Here is a 23,510-nt window from a genome sequence, read left to right on the forward strand (position 1 = left end):
TTTGAAATTTGTTGAAGTGCAAAATCTTTTTGTTGTTTTATCACAATACAACAAAAAGATTTTTCACTTCAAAATTTTCAGACAGGTTTTAAAAATAACCAAGTTGTTGTATAGGTAAAACTGTTAACGTGGTAAAACTGTTACTGTTTAGGGGTGTACATATTATCTTGATCAGTTATTAACATAAGGTGTCAAAAACCAGCATCTTCTATAGTTAAAGAGAGACACAAACTGTAGTAATAATAGGGATGCCCACTCTCAATACAGTTTCCACTAGAACGATTTTTCATTTACTGTGTGCGTGCACTCACACACGTATTGTCTATGGAGAAACTGATCGATACAAGAAATCCGAGGCATGTTAAATGGCGTACATACTTGTTTTGATCCAAATGTAGGCCTATATCAGGGTATTTCAAGAAATTCCTGATTCCACCAGAAAACATTCACCAAACTTTTTCCTGTTTGGTCAGTAAATAGAGAGGACCTTCCTGCATGAAGAGATCAACTTTTTTAATGAAAAATTTAATGAGATGAGAACTACAACAGGTTGAAGTGACACCATTCCGTGCATCAGGTGTTCAAACGCAATTATCTCCGAATTTGGAGTGAATCAGACAAGCAAACTTACATACTCATAAAATTTAACTATTTATGAAGACAAAATGTGTAGGATGTTAAGAAATTTAAGAATGTTTAAGCCTACATGCCCATCTCAAATCATGCACTTCCCGTGCACTTCTCACTACCATGTCCATTTCATAGGGAGTATAAAAACCGGGGACCATCATGGCTTCCATGCACACAGTGTATTGCTCAATGTAGTAAAGATAACCTTTGAGTTGGAGCAAATTTCTCCAAATTGGTAGTGATTAATGTTACCAAACTTATGCCATGATGAAATATAATAATTTTTGAAGATAAAATGTGCTGACCTTAAAAGATTGAACAATGTTTAAGACTACCGCTTTTCATTTGAAATAATGCACTTATTGTTCATCTCCTCTATGGAGATATTTTCCATGGCGGCCATCTATGATCATGCTTGAGGTTTCAACAAACAAACCATGGGTTTTGAGGTCTTATAGTTTTTGTTGTATGTCAACAAAATCGATTACATTTTCAGGATGATCTTATTTTCATGTTGTTATAAGCAAATATAATGTTCCAGATAAGATAGTTAATAAATACATTAAGAAAAAGTACCTTAAAGTTGCACTTTCTGTTAGTATTCCTTTTGGACTTTAACTTTTTAACATGTTCTAGCAGCCCTATATAAAACCGTGACACTCAAAAGGCCATATCTCTGGAATGAAACGTCCGATTAAGATTATTTAAACGCCAAAATGTTTCTTTCATCAATTCCCATCCAATAAGTTAGGTCTGAATCAATTTAAAAGTACTTCAATTTTTAGTGGACATGCCTAGTAATAAGATTGTATCTTTTGAAACATTTCTTTAGACAGAGTTTCAAGATTCCATTACCAATGCTATCATCAACATCTTGTTCAACAGCACCAGGGTATTTTACACTTTTACTAGAGTTGTTACCAACAAATGAAGAGCTTTGTTTCAAAACCCCTTACATCCATTTGCCCATTTTTGAGAACGCATCAACAAATCATCAAAAAAATCACTGATATATGGGGGTTTGCAACAAAAGCAGTTTTTGGCGGGATGCTTGGGTAGGATGAGCATCCTGGCAAAAACTGCTTTTGTTGAAAAACACCTTATATCAGTGATTATTTTGATGATTTTATGATGTGTTCTCAAAATTGGGCAAGTGGATGTAAGGGGTTTTGAAACAAAGCTCTTCAAATGTTCTATGTTTAACACTAAACAATTGAATACCTGAGTGGAAGAAAGGCCCAACTTGTAAAAACCAAGTTTTTACAAAATGAGTCAGACACAGCATTTTATTGCCAGCAGGCTGTTCTTCCTTGTGTGTGAAAGATGAGCCAAAATCCACTCTCTAAAAAGTCTTCCACATACACTTAATCATGAGTTTTCATGGAAGAAAGGCCCAACTCCATGGAGTTGGGCCCTTCTTCCACAAATATTGGGTCAAAGAGGAATGTTGTTCATCCATGAAATCTGCTTTTCACTACAATATACTTTCTTGCTAACATATTACATGTTTCTATTTGTGCAATAAATAGATATTATCAAATTTCTGTAGCTATTTATAACACATCTGCTTACAGAACTGGCACTTGCAGTATATTAATGGAAGAAGGGCCCAACTCCAGCTCGTATTAAGATCTCTACCGTTGCCATGGAAATATCATATATTAAAATTTCGAATGTATGTAATATTGTATGTTCATGTTAAAGGTCCCCTGAAGATGAAAACATTCTTGTCTTCAAAACCTTTCCAAATATTATTACGTTTTTTCTTAATATCTCAAAAACAGTTTTGATGGAGTTGGGCCCTTCTTCCACTCAGGTATTCAATTATTTCTAGTCAACATTAGGCAACACAAGTGGTTTTTGATCGGAACCACTAATATTTCATATTCTATTAGAGTCAATAACAACATTAATTCCACACCATTTTACAACATACTACAGTCAGTACCACATGAGTCATTACCAGCAATTGGTTGGTATTGAAAACCACTAGACTGTTTAAAAAACCAACAAGTGTTTGTGTTGAATACCACTAGTATTACAATCCCGGAAAAAATGTGTTCGAACACCCACTGTAATTCCCATGTTCTTCTTAGCATAGTGCGCACGCAATATGAGTCACTGGAAACTAAGAATTATAATAGTGTTGTCTCAATGTTCATCTTAAAGGCCCTTTCAGTGATTTCACAGGAACATTTAAAAAAATGGAAATTTGTCAGAGTTGCTTAGAAATAAAGAATAAGTCTACAGAATTTCATTAAACCACTTTTCCCCTGAATACATCGACAAATTAGTCAAAAAACAGAAGTTTTAGAAAGGTTTTCTACTTCAACTCAGATCGACTCGAGAAAATCTAGATTTTCGTACAGTGCGCCACCAATCGACTAGAAAAACTTCCTAGTCCAGTGTTTCTAACACGGGGGAAGTAGAGTCTAAATTGATTTAAAACAGACGCTTAATTTTTGTAGTAGAAAACAAAATAAGCAATTAAAGGTCACCGAGGCAAACTAACGGTCAATTCAAATATGAAAAACAGTTAAAATTGTGTATTTTGTTTAAAATAGTAGCTACTGATGTAATAAGTAGTAGAAACAATACACAATGCGTGTTGGTACGGTGGAGAGTGAGCTTCTTTCGATCTCGAGTCGGACTTTTTGTACTGTCAGTATCAAAAGTCCAGAATCATGCAAATGCTTTATTTTGTCTAAAATACACGGCTTTCTACCGAACCACTAGCAGGCTATGTTAGCACATCTATGCCAATTACAAAGGTACCAAAATCTGAATTTTGATGATTTTTACGATCGTCCGGATGAGCAAATCACTGAATGGGCCTTTAAGCATGCCCCCTCCCCTTTCCCCACCAAACAATGTTGGGAGAAGATATGGTAAAGATGAGCATATTGGGCATGCCAACATTGAAAAGGGGTAGAAGGGGGACCAGTTCCAATAAGACCTTAAAAGTGTTCGAACAAATATTTCTAAGATTGTCTGAGGAATTCCAAAATCAGTGTTTGCTACTTCACATTAGGGTTCACAACTTCAGAACCAGTAGAGCGATTGAAATAAAACTTGGACATGTTAATTTATAGATACTAAGGAACATAGGGAATAAAAAATATTACATTACATTCACAAATATTTCAGGGATCGGTCACTTTATACATATATTTTCATCAAATTTTGACTAAGTTAATTCAAATAAGATGTAGAATACCTTATACATAGCCCCAAACATTTTAAAACATAGCAATTTGCATAGTTAAAAAGTTGACAATCTTTTTGGAAAATCATTCACCATCTTTTATGTTTGCTATGACACTAAGGGAACCGTCAAGCAAACATCTCACGGATGTGGGATGCAAATTTATCATTGTTATCTGCAGTAGATAGCAAAATAATGCAACAAACTCTACCAACCTATGTACATTGCTTTGCCAAACTTCTCCTTCCAAACCAGTAATTCCCGACCCCACGAAAGTATACCTCAAAGAATTCAAGCAAAGACAAAGAAATAAAAATAAGAAATCATTAAAGACCCCCCCAAAATGAAAGAAACAAAGAAAGGAAACCAAAACAAAATAGCAAAGAAAATACAAAATAGAAATAAAAGAAAGATAAAACGAACAATCACACTAAAAAATACCATGAATTAAAAAAGAAGGAAGAATAAAAAGTAACAAAAAGTGCAAATGTCACTTGCAGGTCAATATTTTTCAAGTTCAAGACCAATTGCACATTAAAAGACACACATGCGCAATGTATAAGACAACTCAATTTTAACTGACATATTCAATGATTGGTATGCAAGTTCAGGGTTATTTCATGATTGTCATTATTTTGATTGGAATAAAAGAAAATATAGACGCTTCAAAAATGCTGTTTTCCGATTCAACAAACACTGATCATTATGAGCAAGATAGATAATGACCTTTATTATTAGGCCTATATGCAATCTCACATGGGCAAAGTTCATTAAAAACATGATTTGCATTGTCTCTTCTGTGGGTATAATTATGTACACTGAAAGTGTGAAACCCTATTCATGGTAAAGGTGAATCGTTGCTCATCTCACCATTGAAAACATACAGTATGCAAGGTTGACCACAAAACATAAAGAAGAATAGGATTTACTTTTCTATTATATGGTAAATCGATGGATATGCGTGCTTGTCTATGTGTGTAAATCATTATGATTTACCATTTGACCATCTTAACCATGGTGTATTTAAAATGTTTAATGAACACAATTTCACACATTAGGCTGATTTTCTTAAATATTGGTCAAGTAATGTTTTTATTATAAACAATTTTTAAAACAATAAATGTGGGTATCCGGTGCGTATCTCTCCCTTCCTATAACTCGCTCTCTCTCTCCCTCGTCCTCGATGCCCCCCAACCCCCCCTCGAATTTATCATACAGTGGTACTGTGTGAAATTTAAATAAATAACATTGAATTTACGAGTAATGTTCATTTTTTATTTTTAGCTGAAAATAAAATTTTAATCTCTCCTCTTAATTTATTATATCATTATACATATGCGCAATTAACATAGCACATAAACCATTAAGGCCTATATTTGTGTGTACAAAACGCTATATTAAATCTATTGTAACTGACCGCTATCCAAATATTCATTGATTTCCTCCATATTTTGTGAGATGATAGCAAATCATTGTTTCTGACATGTGTACCAAATTGCATTAAGATTGATGGTGTAACTGCAGAGTTATTGTCCAAAAACTAAAATCAGATGATTTTGCTAAGCAATTTTGTAGACAATCCCGGAAAAATGTGTTCGAACACCCACTGTAATTCCCATGTTCTTCTTAGCATAGTGCGACGCTATATGAGTCACTGGAAACTAAGAATTATAATAGTGTTGTCTCAATGTTCATCTTAAGAATGCCCCCTCCCCTTACCAAACCAATGTTGGGAGAAGATATGGTAAAGATGAGCATATTGGGCATGCCAACATTGTACAGGGGTAGAAGGGGGACCAGTTCCAATAAGACCTTAAAAGTGTTCGAACAAATATTTCTAAGATTGTAGTAATACTTATACCAACACTATTTTTGTACTAGTAAATACCAAGTTTCATGTTAAATTCATGTTAGTAATACTTATACCAACACTATTTTTGTACTAGTAAATACCAAGTTTCATGTCAGTTTCATTGTATAAAATCAACAACACTTTTTCATTCAGTGCCAGCATCAAGTTTTCAAAACCACCAATATTTTAAAGTTTAACATCTCATTCAAGTCATGACCAACAACTGATTTGTGTTGAATACCACTAGTTGTGTGTCGCGTAATGTGTGACTGGTGCACGCTTATGTGAATTTATGCGAGCAAGTTGGGACTTTACTGACATACGCAATAACAAAAACCCAATAATTTTCGCCAATTATAAGCCGTACAAACTTAATGATGTGAATGTCAAAATGAACATTTTCTCTAGGCAGTGTCCATTCAGTCACTGTTGTTATTTATAGTAGAACATAGAAATAAGAACTACCATATTCCCTCCATTGCGCACCCATGCCCCAAGCATCCACCAAGCAAAATTTTTTTAACTTGTAAAATGTATGTACTTGTAAATGATGTCTATTTATTGAAATGTTTTAAATATTTACATTGGTTCTTTCTTTGCATGTTCTTCTCCTCTTTCTTTTTTCTTTTATTTGTTAAGTTTGTGTAATTGTATGTTGTAACTTAGGGCAGTGTAAAGGGGTGCTCGCTTCAGGCCTTTGAGCATCTCCTCATTCAAATTGTGTGTCTTTTATATATATTTTGTATGTTGATTTGAATGAAAATAAAATGATGATGTATGTATCCATTATGGTGTATGTATGTATATTCTATTGTTTTTTGTTTTTTTGCGATAGAAATACCCAGATTATTGGCTAAAAGTAAAACAGCCACCATAATGTTAATTTTCAATTGAAATTCCATTAGGGTGCATAATATTACAATTGTTTAAGAATTTTCATGCCCAAATGCACCTATATAGAGGGCAAACCAAACACCACAACCACTGATATCATGATCAACATCCAACTCACAAACCTGTTTACAAAGTATATTGTGTCGGCATATATTAAACTTATTTATTATTTATATACCATTATATTGTTATCATGTGCCTTGTTACTATGTGATTGCTATGTAAGATGGAAATGCATGAATAAACTACTTTGAATTGAAAGTTGAATGGTTGTTTTATCAATGTTTACATATTGACTAAGTTTCCAATTTAACAGATGCGTTTAACCATCAAGCGATGGCGCACTAACATACATTATAAAATAATATCAGCCAGATGGGGATGGACAGTTTTTGGACATTTTAAGTATGTCTAGATGTAAACAAATGTAAATACAAGTTAAATCGACATACTGAGGACCAACATAGCAGATTTTTGGTGTGTATATAGATGTGTATGATACATAGCAAGAAAAATACCTACCAACCAAGGTCAGTATTTGTAATGCCAAATAGCAGACATTTCTATAAAATGCATTTGGCATGCAACTGTGATCTATCGCTATCAACAATAGGGGTCACACTCTCACATAATGCATTATTGGGCTGTTTGCTCTCATTTGTGCATCTTGGCTAAACGGATATGGTCCCCAGTTGCAGTGACGTCCCCGTTAGGAATGCAAAGTTTCACATAAACGTCCACATTTGCTGGCAAACACACCCCCACACAAGTGCAACCACTGGAAAAGTGAACAATACACCACTTGAGAGTTTACTTTTCGCTAATCAACTGCTGATACATCATGTTAAGTTTTCTTCACCTTACCATGGTCTAGTGAGGACTGACCTCCAACTGCAGTCATGGTTCAGATCTAGTAATTAATGATGATCAGTAACCATGGGCAGTGGCATATCGTGACCGCTCCTACCCCAGTCCCCTGCAGCAACAGTCCGAAAAGGTTAACCCAACTTTTTACCAGCCAGGATGGCTCTCAAAAATCTTTTAAAAAAGGGGGGGATAGGAACAAAAATAATTAATGATGATCAGTAACCATGGGCAGTGGCATATCGTGACCGCTCCTACCCCAGTCCCTTGCAGCAACAGCCCGAAAAGGTTAACTCAACTTTTTACCAGCCAGGATGGCTCTCAAAAATCTTTTAAAAAAAGGGGGGATAGGAACAAAAAATTTTGCCAACACTTTTTTTTATTATAGAAATAAAATTGAGGTGTGTTAACCCCCACATATTACCTCCCCCGTCTCGAGCGCCCAGTTGCCGACCAAAAAGGTATAGTTGCATTAGTTTTCCATAATTTTCCGCCCTTTTTCATTAATAATTCATCTCCCCGCCCCTCTGTCCCACCCTCTTCTTTCTTTAATAATTCTTCTTGCCGCCCCTTCATCTTCCACCACCCCTTCTTTTTTGCTGCCCCCTGCTTTTACGCGGGGGCTCGCGCCCCAAAGCCCCCTTAAAATACGCGCATGGTGGGCATCATGTTCATGTATCCATGTTTGCTAGTATTTACAACCCTACACATACAAAAATGAATCTCTGATTACAATTTGTAGCAAACCACTATGTGTAAGGGCCATCGTCAATTTGTAGCAAACCGCTATGTGTAAGGGCCAACGTCAATTACAATTTGTAGCAAACCACTATGTGTAAGGGCCAACGTCAATTTTCATCAGTTAGCTGAAATGTATCAGTTTTTAACAAATTCAATATTTAGTTCCATTTCTTTTCTTTTTTAAAACGCTTTTGCACATTGGCTGCTACTTGATGATTGAAAATCAAGTTCATCAAAATTGTGCAACAATTAAAGAAAATAAATACACCATTTCTACAACTTTAATTGCCTAAATTATTCAAAAAATTACAAATATAAACCGAATAACCTGTTCGGCTTTACATTTTCTCAAGTACCTTGTCTTTAATATCCAACTTTACCTTGGTTTGAGTACAGCAACAGGTGTTGAGTTTGACAGCATATCACCCGTCACTGCACACTTATAGCGTACTTCTCTTGCCACAAGAGGGCGCTTGTCATCTTTATCCTCTGCTATGGTAAAGTTAACTTGGATGAGATCCTTGATTTTCAGTGGCTTGTTGCTCATTGGGCAATACACAGTTTTGTCCTGTGAAGTAGAATGGATGTATGACTATGTTACAAACTATACAAAAATGTTGATTTAATCCGTCAAGCGATCCTCAACACTTTCTACCCACAGCCCAAATCTGGGGATTTCCCAGCCCTGCACATCCAAGAAGCTGCCATGGCATGAGAATTGTGTTAAATTATTTACAATGCACGTTTTGGGTAAATTTTAAAACTGTTAATGAAGAATAATCATTGGAAATGTTTACGGAGTAATTGTAGGATGTCTTCCCTCACCCGCAAATATCCTGCAAGTCCAAGATGGTCGACTCTTCATCATCTTAAGCGCAACTCCTAATATTGCAACTTGGGCTGGCAGTGTGATTTTGCCCAACTCCTAATATTGCAAGTTGCACGTAGGATGTGGGAACTTCAGTAACAATCAGGGTAAATTGTCTGAGAATTTATATTACAGTAGAACCCCATTATAACGAAATCGCCGGGGCCAGCAAAACCACTTCGTTATATAGGAACTTCGGTATAACTGTGAACGTCTTTGTCATGAAGCCAGACGGAACCCAATGAACCACACAATCTTGAATGCTGCTGGTGCGTATTACACATGTGCAAAGACTAAAAACAAACACCAATATGATGATGAGAAAGCTTACGAATTTTATTGTAACTAGTTACAAAACTTCAATCTGATCTTTATTCACAATTCATGAGCATCTTACACTGTTAAAGATTGGATTATAATTCCATGAATTGGCTTCGTCCAGACCCCGGGTCCAACCCCAGTCCAGGTGAAAATGGCTTTTGTTTTACATTATACATTGTACATACGATGTTTACACAATACTGTATCGTGTTTCTTTTGCGATTCATGCAATCACTCATCATTGACAGGATTGAATATGACGTATGCGCACGTGGTACATAATTAAACGTATCACGATTGGCCGCAAGTCTGAAAACTGGCTTATGGTTATTCATGAATGAGTGGTAGTCACGCATGTGCAATGTATGCATTTGTACATGACCGCATGTAAATGAACTGGGTGGGTGTGACTTAAAAAACTGACGTGTATACGGATACATGGCTTGATACATTTCATAACATCAGTGGCTACACTTCGTTATATTTGGTGGAAAAACAAGGTAATTAATAAGAGCGGGTGAGCCAAATGGATTCGTTGTACGCGATATTTCGTTACATACAGTTTGTTGTACACATGATTTTTTTCACTGACACAATAGGCAATCGGCCGGGACCAAGGGATTTACTTCGATGTAAGCAGAATTTTGTTTAAACCGATGTCGTTATAACGGGGTTCTACTGTATTTGGCAAGATGTTGATGCAACAGACCATCAATAAAATAATGTAAATATGTGTAGATTGATAAGAATTTGTTGTTCTCATTATGTAGCTGTCAAATTGAAAAGATAATTTAAAAAACAATTGAAAACTCTTCTGATTACTGTGATCATCTCGTAATAGGCAGGACTTATAACATCATGGATTGATATGGAATAGTGAACTATGCTTTGCGTATTATTATTATTATTATTCATTAGGCATTTCAACAAAAATATACAGCAAAATTAGACCAGCAAGCAAGGGCTGCCAGGGCCCAACAAAAGTGGCAAATTAAGCACTGACATCTAAGAGATGAGTGGACCCCACCCTTACAAGCTGGTCATGAAAATAAACAAAGTATTGCACTATAAATACACATAAAAATTACAAAGATAATTAACACATTAAAAGTACAAACATTTTTAAAAACAGCACTATGATAAAAGCATGAAGCCCCAAGATACAAGAGACACAATACATTGCACTTCGCCAAGCAGGATAAAACACACCACAACAAAATGAGATAATGCCCCTCCCTCCCACCCTATCACCATGACAGAACACAGATGGGGGTGAGAATCGTTCCGAATGTCCTGCGCGCATCCTACGCATCATGAAGAAGCTCCTACTTCCGGTAATACCGCACACAATTTATACCGGTGTGTTTATAGTGCAAATATCTTGCGACAATATCCTTCGGTTGAGAAGGATATCGATGTGCCGTACATACATATACTGCTAGTGTTTATAGTGGGATAATTTCTGACCGGATAGAAATTGTACCGCAATGTACCGCACATCTGCTCCCACTATAAACACGCTCATTGATGTGACGGGGGAGGTCAGACCATTTTTTAGGGAAGCATTGGATGGCGTGATAAAGAAAAGCATCAGTTTTGGCTTTGAGATGGTGAAAAATAAGGTGATCAGGATGCCTACTATCATGACTATTCGGACGGATTTTATTTAAAGCAGGCATAGCATTGCAGCAGTCAACATTGAGGAGGCATTTGGATACAAGCGCAATGGACATGTATTCGCGTCTTTGGGACAAATAACTGAGGTCAAGACGCTCCAAACGAACATTAATTGTTCGACTGCAGCACGCTTTTGTGAATTTACACAGACGTAAGTTGGGACTTGATTGATGCGTGCAGTAACGAAAACCAAATAATTTTTGCCTATTACGAGTGTAAGTAGTGTAGTAAGTAGTGATCATAGTGTAAGTAGTTCTATAGTCTAATGGGGAAATCAAACTGTGCTTACTGGTTTCTTAACAAGTGTTGGCTTTGCTTGTGGTGTAAGTGATGGAATCCAGAAACTGGGCAATTCTTCTTTAGATGTTGATGGACCTGCCTGGTTACCATTACTTGTGCCTGGTTGGTTTGCTGCTGATGATGACGATGATGATGATGATGTGACTGATGCTGATGATGTACCATTGGTTTCATCTAATTTGCGTTTCCTGGATGTGCTGACATCTGTGAATGGGTTGAGGGGTTTGCTTCTAATGCTGCTCTCTGTTCAAGTAAAAGCCGTGATTTATACAATTACATATGATCATTGCATTTTACAGAAGGTAACTGACTATGATGTCACTTATGTACAAACATATTAATGATGAATTGCCAAACATATTTAAGGAATACTTTTGTAAAAGACATGAAATTCATAGCCACAAAACTAGGAAAAACGATGATTATGATATTCAGAAAAGAAAAACAAACTTTGCGAGTAAAGGTGTCAGGACCTCAGGGCCTTCCCTTTGGAATGACCTTCCTCTCAAATTAAAAAATGCTATGAAAGTTAAAACTTTCAGAAATCAATTTAAGAAATATTTATTGAATCAAACTTGGTTGTAATTTCATGTACATGCTTCTTTAGAGCGATTAATGTCTTAATTTATCTACAAATTGTGTATGCTAATTCTATATTTATACATTAATGCTTATGTCATTTCAATGATGTTATATTCATTGTGGTGACATAAACATTATTTAAATCATGTTTGTTTATATTATATCTTAGGGATGATCACTTCTGGCCTTCATGGCCTTTTGATCATCTCCTCCATGTCATTTTACTCGTCTTTTTTGTCTTTTCGTGTTTTTTATATATTCTTGCTTGTTGTTTAATGTTGTTGTTAATGTAGATGATGTGGAAAATAAAGACTTATTATTATTATATATTATTATGATGGCCCAAGACACTGTAGGCACAACATCTTATTTGGTCCTAGCGCTATTGGTGCCCCGATAGGTACAGATGGCGCTTTCTTTCGTACCCCAAACATTTGAAAAGTGCTTTAGTTTTTTATTTAAATGACAGCAGATGGAACCTGGCGGAACCAGCGCAAACTGCCGGTCGAGTTTTGATTTCATCCCTAAGCAAGGATTTCTCAATAAACTAATAGGGCCAGGTGATGGTAGGATAAATTTGCATCAACATAAGATGCATCTTACAGCTTACAGCATTTTCTATTTTGAGTCAACAGTGACCCTTAAACTAATCTTATCGCTTCCTGGTGAAACTGTCTGAAAATGATTCACATTGTACAAAATTTACTCACCTGTAGCAACAAAGGTTTCTACCTTTTCCTGGTGTTTTGACTTCTCACTCTGGTTTTGTTTAGACTAAAAAAATAAGAAAGAATGAAAATAGTCACATTTAATAACTTCTATAGTTACTTGTGAGTATTAAAGAAAGTGGACTTTCGTAAATTGGTTTCCAATTTCCAGAAACAATAGTAGTGCAGTATTTTCGACAGTTGGGCTCTCTTTGAAATGGAAACCAAGTAAAAGGTTCATGTTTTTTCAAACAGGATCTGATTCAGGCTAAGGTGGTTTTAAATAATTAAATCAACTTTCCTGGCAACCATATGTTAAAATCATTGCACAAATACTTTGAAGCTCTTAATGTTACATTGGTCCAAAACTTGGTGACACTTTCAATTTCTAAGACATCAGACATGCAAATCAATAACAGGTATTATGGCGAATAGCAGGGAAGCTTGATAGCATGGGCTGATAGCATGGGCTAGATGGGTTTAACAAGTCATCACAGATAAACTGAAAGCCAACAATACCATCAGTAGCACTACACACCCAGATAGTAGTTGCAATGTTATGAGCTTTAACAATGGCAAGTTTATACCTATTCAATTCTTTTTTGTTCTGCAGCTATTTGTATCTGTATCCTAATTTCATAATTACTGACTCTATTCTTTGGTTTACCTCAAGTTTGGTAGTGAAGTCAATGCCTTTTCACAGCTGCGCTGCAAGCGTGCCAACAAACCATCCTTGTATGCATGCATGTCCACTCTGTGAGATTAACTTTATGTGCATGATTCGATACTGCGCCCAGCAAAATACGCACCTAAATCACTATCGAACTTGAGGCGAACCAGTGTACAGCCTGGTTGGATCGGGATGAGATCATGTCACACACATACATGTAAATAAACTATGCAAAAAAAGTTTCTTTATGGTTAGGAAATTTACCCACTTTTAAAATCTAGCGTCCAATTTTGTATGTTTGCTAAATAATCGCATGCGGGAGATTGTCCTGCGCATTTTGACACCTCAATCACTACCCTACGACACTCCTGAGAAAAGATATGAATGTTTAAGTAACACGAGGTCGAAAATGAAAATTGCAAGAAGCCTATTCAATGGTTTTAGAGCTGATTCACTGATCCAAGACCGTTTCATTATTCCCGCCTTTTCAATTTTAATTTAAAGCATTTTAATTGATGCATGTTGGATAATCCTTTGCTTATTGTGCAGATAAATGATCAAAGACAAAGGTGAGTGGGTACTAAGACATTTACGTTTTGAGAGATGGATTTGGAAAAGGGATTCAAAACAGGTCATGATTACAGCTGCATTCCTGGAAGCAGAAGGAATTGAGACACTTGAGTGGCCCTCCAGAAGCCCTGATCTTAACCCCTTGGTGAACCTTTGGGATCAGCACAAGAGACGAGTCAACAAGAAGATAAAGGCAGATACAACTCTGGTGGGATTGTGTCGCATCTTTATCAATGAGTGGAACGGGGTTGAGCAAGGTAACATTCGACGCCTCATTAGGAGCATGAGACACCGCGTGGCTGCTGAAAGGGAAGCCAACGGTGGACACACAAAGTATTGAAAGACTGGTACAGAAAGAGATTAATCTCAAGTGAAGTTGGAAGCGGCAGTATGACTATGATGCCTGAAATGTGCTCAGCAATTAAACAAAAAATGTTATCTGCATGTTTGTTGTTTTTTGTGTTCTTTTATGCTGAAAACTTGAATAGGCCTTTTTGAAATTTTAATTTTTTGACCTCGTGTTACTTATCTTTACTTATACATATCTTTTCTCAGGAGTGACGTAGAGTAGTGATTGAGGTGTCAAAATGCACAGGACAATCATCCGCATGCGATTATTTAGCAAACGTACAACATTAGTCGCTAGATTTTAATAGTGGGTACATTTCCTAACCATAAAGAAACTTTTTTTGCGTAGTGTAATTAGATAACTACATGTGTGATGTGATCAAACATAATGCGTCAAGTCAAATGATGGGGGATGATGACCACTTTGTGTGAACTACATGATTACATCACACATTGTCAACACAACATAGAAGATACATGTATTGCTGAAACCCACATCATCATTGCTTAAGATATAAACAGTCATTGTGTGTCCAAATAACTCTAACAATAGAAAATAAAAGAACTTATGCTTTTTGTGGCCATACTTTGCATTGGTTCTCATGATAACCAACTCATTATTCTTGATTTATCACATATCCGAGTCTAAGGGTGTGAGTGAGTCCCGGGAATTCGAGTCCCGCCCGATAATCCTATTACCCGGAAAATTGATACATAGTTTTCATGTCATACTCTAAAATGATATCAAAATGCATTGAATTTGAATGCATTTTGATATCATTAATAGAGTATGACATGAAAACTATGTATCAATTTTCAGATTAAAAACACAAAACAATGTGCAAAATTCAATTTTTTTAAATTTTTTTTATAGGTCAACCATGATCCTAGCATTTAGGTCTAGGTCCAGACACACTACAAAACCGAAATTTTTTTTTTTTTTTTTTGTAATTTGGTACCCGTTACCGCTCGAAAAATGCGCGGTACCCGGGCACAAAATTACCCAAAATCAGACCCCTATATCCGACACAGTTGCATTATATGTATTTCATACTCAATTCACAACTAACCTCTGCCTGTTTGAGCTGCTTCTTGTATTGCTTAAGCTGCTTCTCAATTTCTTGCTTGCGACGGAGAACATACTCAAGAACTGCTTCCTTATCGTACAGATATCCGCCTGTGCTGTAATTAAACAGAATAAATAAGGAGCTGTCATGTGGAGAAGTAGGTGGAAAAAACTTTGTTCCGGTACATTAATTCTGATAATAAATAACGGAAGTTTGAGCAAATAAAGGAGGATGCTCTGTTTGACATCTTCATCCTCATATTATGCTGTTATGATGAGGAAGGATAGTGGGTTAACCTTATTACTGCATAAGCAATCTTCCAATGAATATAGCCATATTCTTCTCATCGTTGTTCTTCTTCACACAAAACTTAACTTCATAAATGTCACACAACGCATGGTTAATTAATAGCAATCCATTTATTACAATAATCTTGATGGCTTTGTTGTTTAACAACATATTTGTGGTCAGACAGATGAACAGGCAGGTCTTATTGCTTTACCATCATATTCAAAGTGAATAAATTGTAAATAATAAAAATACATCGGTTCTTAACTGTTAAGTCCCCCTGGCTGTCATGTTGTACCCAAAGGAAGGCATTTCCACCAGACAATCCAAGATTAACCCCAGACGGAGACAATGAAACGCAAGGAACCATGAATTTTTGGTCTACTTATTGGCCATCAGGATAGACAATAATTTATTTCATATAAATTTGCAAAGATTCCAGCCATTACATCATTAAAAGCAAAGGGTTTGTACACAACCCTGAATCAACAAGGATGCCTGGGATTCCAAGATGAGAGCAAAACAGCTCGACCCAATTTTGTTCGACAGTAAACACCCAACTGAGGAATCTGAACCCCAAAAAAAATAAAAAAAGGAAAATCAAAAAGATGGGATTCCAAGATAAAAGTAAAATTACTCAACCCAATTTCTGTTCAACAGTAATTACCCTACTGGAGAATCCGAATCCCAATCAAGCACAATCAAAAGGTGAACTCCAGAATAAGAGTAAAATTACTCCACCCAATTTCTATTCTACAGCAAGCTGTGCTGAGGAACGTGGTGCTCACACAAACCCAACAAAGGGGAATTTATAATGGCTGGAATTTTTCAATAGCTGCACTTGCTTAAATTATTTTATTAAACCCAATAAGCTCCCCTTAAATTGGGAGTGGTGGGTGGGAGTAAAAATTTTCCGTCTATCACGTTAGAAAACTTTAATATTTACTTTTTATGACATTGAAATGACATTTCAAATTACTGGCTTTCAATCTCATGAAAATCCAGCAATTTAACCATTACCGTTAAATTGCTAACAGTGACCTTTTCCATCTTTTTCCAAATTTTTATAATGTCCCTGCAAACACAAAACGTTTTACAGAAAATGTTTAAATGCAGAGTTATATAAAGGGTAGAAAACATTGTAATAACATTTAGAAAACATTTTTGAAAACTTTATGCAAAACATTCTAACATAATGCTCTAAAGTGTAGACAAAATATTTAGCAAAAATGTTTGCCAAAAATATTTTACAATAACACTTTGACAACATTTTGAAAATGCTGTTGCAGTGCTATTTTCATATTTTAAAAATGTTTTCATGACTATTATATAGCCCAACATTTAAAAATGTTTTTACCAAACCGTGTTTATAACGATTTTTTAAAAACATTTTTGAGTTTGCTGGGCTAATCAATCATAAGTAAAAGAAAATATCAACTGTTTATACATACGTAGTCACAGGATTTCTGCAGGGTTGAAGTGTTAAACAGCAGCAGTCAAAGTCCTTGACAGAGTCCTTGCTGAGACGCATAGCCTTGGTGCCATATCCAGAGGCAGCTGCGAGACGAAAAAGCCAAGTATCATTCAATTTTAGTGTGGTCAATTGGAAATCATATCATTTATGTTTGCAATGGTTTGATAAACAGCTGAGCAGAACAGCTGTTTCAAAAAGTGTGCATCCCCACAAAATCATTCACAACGAACTACATGTAGTTAAATCTATTTTTACCAGTTGTTTAGTCCTGATGTAAGTCTGAAGTTTGATCAATTTGTCCCATTTAACTGTTCAGGGGAATTTGGTGTTGAAGTTGACAATCCAAATACCAGTTTACTTGTGTTTGCTTTTACCTTCAAAAGTTTGTACTTGTTTGAATGTTCATAGCTTTTAATTTCATTAAAAGAATAAAACAAAAATTTGTGTGATTCAAGAGGTTGAAAATAAATGTTTAATACTATGTATAAGGCCATCTTAATTTGATAGTTTGCCTCAAAGCTCTTCCCAAGTTTAAAACCTAACGTGAAATGTGTTTATTTTTACTTGAATTTTTTTTATCAAACTCTGGGACGAGCGTTTTGACAAGAACATGTCGGGGGAATATGCACGGATAGTTTCACTGTTTTCAAGATGAAGAATTTTATTAAGAAATGTGACTTGGACTATTTTTTACGTCTGATGATGTCAGAAGTGATTTTTGTGTGGTGGATTGCGTGCAAAATTTACAGTTTTAATGGATCAAAATAAGGCTAATTTTGGCCTAACACAGGCCAAAAAGAAAGGGTGCATCACAAATTTTTTCTCAGTATTTCGAACCAAGGGTTTCTTCCCCTCCCCCATCAGTGATATGCCACTGAATCAAACTGCAGGTTATAAATTCTCCATCAATTTTAAATGTTGTAAATCGATTATATTAAAAGTTTCTTTTTGTCAGTGTTCTTTTACTTCTTGTTCTATTTCACCTTCACTATCAATGACACTTAAAAACTAATAATAATTTATGAGAAATGAAAGCCATTCTAACCTGCATCTCTCTGCCTCTCATGGTAGCTGTATACTGTTCCTGCTGTACAGTTTCTCTGGTGTCTCGTCATGGTAACTAAACACTGGAATAAATAATAATGTGTATTCATGAATACTTTAAATCTTAAAGGCCGCTATAAATATCTGGAAAACACATTAAGTTAGGAGCTGTGTAAAGTTTGTTGGTATAGAGGTGAACAATAACTAAACATTGGCTTGATTATATTTTAAGCCTACTTAATTGGGTTACCCTTGAAAGTTTGCCTGGTCAACTGGATTCCTCTTTAAGCATTCTGAAAAAACACCTGGCCTGAGCACCAGTTCTTTCAGGCATGCCCCAGGGCGTAGTCCTTGGAACCTTACTATTTTTGTTGTATATCAATGACCTGATTATCTAAATTGCTGGTTATTGGCAGATGATATGCAATGTCATCTCAGATCTACAGCAACTTTAGACCTGACAAAACAAGTGATAAAATGCAATTGAATACCTGAATACAAATTTCAAAACCCACCCAAGTCCATACTTTGGCCAAATTGAGTTCAGCATGGGAAATTATTTCTTATATAGGCCTATCACATGTATAAAAGTAGACCGAATAATCAGTCCCAATACAAAATTCTCTTGCTGACATTAATCTGTATATGGGACTGAATGGGTTATATAACACAATCGAAATTGTTGCTTGTATTAACAGACAAGGTTTGGTGTACAATCGACGTCAAAAACTGTTCTGCATTCCTTACAAAACAACTATTTTAAGTTCTGTTTTCACATGCCATGTTTATTTTTAAATGCTAATGCCGAGTGCATTGCCGACTGGGATACATCTCCTCACCATAGCTAGTTTGGTTACGCTCCCTCCACACAAACACCAAACTGGCTTATGGTAAGGCGTCCATCAAATGAGAATGAGACTATCGTATCAACCATAATTACTTCCGCATTGTCACTGGTTGTCCATGAAAACAAAATTCGTGATTGCATGGACATTTCGAAGGTGAAGGCGCAAGAAATTGGACTTTTTTGCACATTTCCAGTGCACATCCAGAAGCTTGAAGTATTGCAATAGAGAGATAGGTAAGTTATTAAGTGACTTTTGAAAAGAAAGTACCGGTATGTAGGGGAAAGAAGAATTACACATCGCACAATAGCACAATTAAACATGAATTTACAAATGGAAACATGACCTGCATAGGCAGATATACCAGAGTAAAAACTCCGGACATACCTGCCTGTGCTGGGACATGAACGCCAGACCTCTTGCTTGTCGGGCAAGCGCTCTTACCACTGAACTACACAGACTGTCCCTGACAAATAATTTTACGGGTTGGTGAACACGGGTTACGTAACTAAATGTTGAAAATTTGGCCGGCAAACATGTTTTAGCGAAATAGCTCCAGAAATGGGAGACACAGGTCTAGTGGTTAACGCCGTTGTTTGAAGTGCGATAGGTTGAAGGTTTGAATCCTACAGCATTTTGATTTTTTTTTTCTCTTGTTCTGTTAGGCCTGTGGTGTATGTGTGTAGGCCCGTCAGTATTATGATCATTTGAAAATATTTCTACGCAACACGTTTGCAATGTTTTTCTTTATGCGTACATATTAAAAAAATGAGATAGCGTCAGCCATAATTTACGAATTTCAAACCTGATATTTTGGCATAATATTATTTGTAATTTTTACACCGTCCTTACACCCTACCCAGACCAGGAGGGTGAATGTGCATAGGAACAATGCCGGAAACTACGTCACGCTATTGTTCGACTTAGGCTACATATTTTTTAACGCATGCGTGTTCGTCAATACAGCTTTAGTCTCCACCACCTTCGCAACACGTGCACGTGGAGTGTCTGGAATCATACTGACGGCGGAGGAGAATACTAGCTGGTCAGACAGTTTAATTTTATGAAGCATATAATACATGAACAATCACCGTCATTTGATCGATTTACTACAGAATATATTGTATATTCAAAATATAATTTTAATATTGTAAACCTGTTAACTTATATATTTGTGTACTAAAGTATAAGGACACGTGAATAAAATCATGTCGAAGACAAAATGGCCGCTAATCCGCCTATTGTCTAGACTTAGGATACATATTTCAAAAGAGGGCAGCAGACTAGGATGCTTATCCCTTCCTCTTTATCCCCGCCCAGACATACACCTAATTGGAATCAGCGTTTTGTTGTCAAGAGCAACTTTAATTATCTTCAATAGAACATCATTAAAGGGGCATTTCCTGATCCACAGCCTCATCCCCCCACTTTTCCAAAAAAAAGTTGAGCTTTTTACACCACTGGATACCTCTGGCTACATAATGTTTATATGTACCAAATATTTCTTGCAGATTAACTCGTTTAGCAAAAATATCGCCAAATTTGAATTTGTCTATGGAGCAGTGTAATACACATAATCATGCATAACTCGCAAACGCAAAATCGGAATCAACTGAAATTTTGGAAATAAGCTTTTTTCGTGGATATCTACTGAAAAACATCATAAAAAGAGGATGCTTTTGAAATTCGAGTATAGTCCCACCCCCCAATTTTGAAAAATGTTCACCCAAAAACGGGGTGGGACTATACTCGCGTCAGTACGGTAATATCATAAATATTTTCATAATTAAAAAAAAAAAAACCACCCTATGCTAGGGTTCGAACTTCCAACCTCCCACACTACAGGCACGGGCTTAGCCACTAGACCATCACAACCTGGTAACCTATTCTCGCACCTTTTGCAATGTTATTTCTAATTCAGTGTCTCGCTCAACAATAATCTTTTATAAACTGTTTGTAAGTTCAGTCAAATGGCTTGAAATTACGTTTTATATTGACTTCGATATTTTGTAAGACAGGGCAGTATTTTGTATGAATAAATAAATATCACTGTAGTCAACTGGACGATCCTGACCAGCCCTCGAATTAAGGATCTGAAGGGGCACGGCAACTTTTTTAGGGCAAGTTGATAATTGCCGTGGATTTTCACTGAAAAGGCAAGGCAGCACGGCAATTTGTAATATTTCAAAAGGGCATCAAGGCAACTGTTGAAAATTTGAGAAGGGCACCAAGGCAATTTTTCAAAAGCGAATAGATGCATTACCGTCAGCTGAATTTGACACCAAAGTAAAATTCGACTCTCAACTTTCCACTAAAACTAACCTGATTGCTTAAAAAACCTGCTTTATAATACAGTTTAATTTACTTAAATTTTGCGATCCCTAGTTCTGAGCTGCAAAACTGACTCGAAATGTAGCGATGAAACAGCTGTAACTTTGGTAATAATATTGATCAAATTCGCCGGGATAAAAACTATTTTGTGCAAAACATATCTAGAGATGGGCTCACATGTATAAGATAAGACGATACCGGAAGGGTATCGCCATCGGTTTGCAATGGGAAGTCAATGTTTGATAATCGAGAGAACAATTGACCTTTTCGGTAAATCCCATAAGCCTTTGCGAGTACACCTAAGAACTTCGTCATTCTGCGCCACGCCGCTCCGCGCCGGCGCGCACATCGTTTATCGAACATCGTTACTGCGCATTGCAAGTCGGCGTGACGTCAAATGACGAGTTCTCAGGTGTACTCGCAAAGGGTTATGGGATTTACCGAAAAGGTCAATTGATTTGCCCAACGCTCAGATTTTGTTCACGACACGAGGTCAAGGACGCTATAGTTACTAACAGCGTTTCTGATTGGTCGATAGTACGTTGAAGGTATTTCTCTGACCAATCGAGAAAATGAAATCAGATTTCTAGTAACCAGATAATGTATAAGCCGATGTGATTGGCTGAATATGTAAGCTTACGTAGGGGTAATGAATATTAATTCACAACAAACTATTGTAACTGTGATTGATAGCTGGGTTACGATGCTCAAAATAGCGATCGTGTTCAAGATTTTCGATTTAATTTTCCACAATTTTGCTGGGATTTAACCAGTACTTGTTAATGATTTTATAATGAAGGGGCAGGGCTGGCCGGCTAGGGCACCCACGGCAACTTCATTGAGGGGCACGGCAAGTGACTGCCGTCGGTAAAGGACATATTTTGAGGGCATTGCGGCAATGGGGGTGGGCACCCACGGCAATATGCCGTCAGTGCCGTGGGTTAATTCGAGGGCTGATCCTGACAATTATTAATCGATATATGGACAAGGCCGGCCAGGGTCTTAGCTAGAAATTGAGAGTTGCCCGTCATTTGAATAAAATTGCCTGTCCTAATTTGACCTTGAAAACATTTACCAGACGTCTATAGCCCATTGGGGGTTCAAAGAGTTCAAATATGTGTTGATATGGCCTTGTTCTACAAATTGGGTCTACAAAAAAAGTCAATTAGCTTCTCAAAACATACAATTTATAATATAGCATCTGTCAAAGGCATTAATTTTGCCCGCCCCAGGAGCAAACTCCCGTCTAAAATGACGGCCAGGCGGGTGGCTAGCTAAGACCCTGAGGCCAGCTGACACTGGTCACTAATGGTCACGCACGATTGCGAGGCGAAGCCGTTTTGAAAGCAACTTTCCAACCTACGACTCGATTATTCCACCAATCATTTTCGCTGAAAATTTAATACAAGCTCAAGTTAGTTAATATCTATCATTACAGAAAAGCATACGACCGGCATTGGCTCATAGTTGCAGATATATACCATTTTGGTGATTGTGACATGCATTTTTTCTCATTTTTAGGCTACTTTCTTTGCGCACAATAAACATTCATTTTCTCCACAATAATTGGACTTTTACACGTTACTGTTTGCCTTATATACTCATGTTTCATATCTATGGGCTCAATATGGAAATGAAGGGAGAACCAACTTGTGTATTCCATTTTTTTGATGTTTTCTGAAAAACCGTACTTGCCACCTGATTTTCAACATTACGTTTAATACGTAACAGCAGTCACGCCAGTAAAAATTACCGGAAGTGAGCTAAGTTGCTGTCGTACTGATAAGGGTAGGATGTTTGTAAAGAAAAGGTCTAGTCTGTTTTTTCTAGTTGGCTTGGACTTGGTGACCATAATGTACGTACTCCTTTAAAATACAATACATTATTTTGTACATTGTATTATACAATGTACCAAATTTCGCTTCATATTCACTTAGTTTTCAGAACTCTCATTTTCTTTTTGATAGATGGGGCTATAAAATCTTACCTTGTTTATGCTCTACTCTAGTACGTCTGTTTTAGCAGAGAAGATGAAAAGTCTACGTGGGTGGGGGGTTCTACGTACAGTTCAGTCTTCAGAGATTGTTTTTGCGTTTGCATTAATTTGCTATGGAAAACCTGTAGTCCAATTATTTGTGAGTAATTCTATAAATTATTTTCTTTTCTATGATTTAAAAATCTATGTCTGGAGGAAAAATCGAGAGCAATTTCACCGAACAAAGACACGCAACT

The 23,510-nt window shown here is 36.5% G+C and overlaps 1 protein-coding gene across 3 annotated transcripts in view; it reads right to left on the minus strand.

Annotated features, from left to right (window-relative positions):
- The window catches only part of LOC140155803 (nitric oxide synthase-interacting protein-like), a 36,253-nt gene extending 12,851 nt beyond the window's left edge, over positions 1-23,402 (minus strand). For all 3 annotated transcript variants that reach the window (XM_072178775.1, XM_072178774.1, XM_072178773.1), the window contains exons 1-7: positions 23,266-23,402; positions 18,104-18,185; positions 17,036-17,141; positions 15,300-15,411; positions 12,645-12,708; positions 11,342-11,595; positions 8,567-8,754 (exon numbers count right to left, since the gene is read on the minus strand). In XM_072178775.1, coding sequence (XP_072034876.1) covers positions 8,567-8,754; positions 11,342-11,595; positions 12,645-12,708; positions 15,300-15,411; positions 17,036-17,141; positions 18,104-18,173 — 794 coding nt within the window. In that variant the 5' untranslated portion in view covers positions 18,174-18,185; positions 23,266-23,402. The remainder of the gene's footprint in view (positions 1-8,566; positions 8,755-11,341; positions 11,596-12,644; positions 12,709-15,299; positions 15,412-17,035; positions 17,142-18,103; positions 18,186-23,265) is intronic.
- Between the last annotated feature and the right edge of the window lie 108 nt (positions 23,403-23,510).

The sequence above is a fragment of the Amphiura filiformis genome, chromosome 6 (genome assembly GCF_039555335.1).
Source record: "Amphiura filiformis chromosome 6, Afil_fr2py, whole genome shotgun sequence".
Classification (NCBI taxonomy): domain Eukaryota; kingdom Metazoa; phylum Echinodermata; class Ophiuroidea; order Amphilepidida; family Amphiuridae; genus Amphiura; species Amphiura filiformis.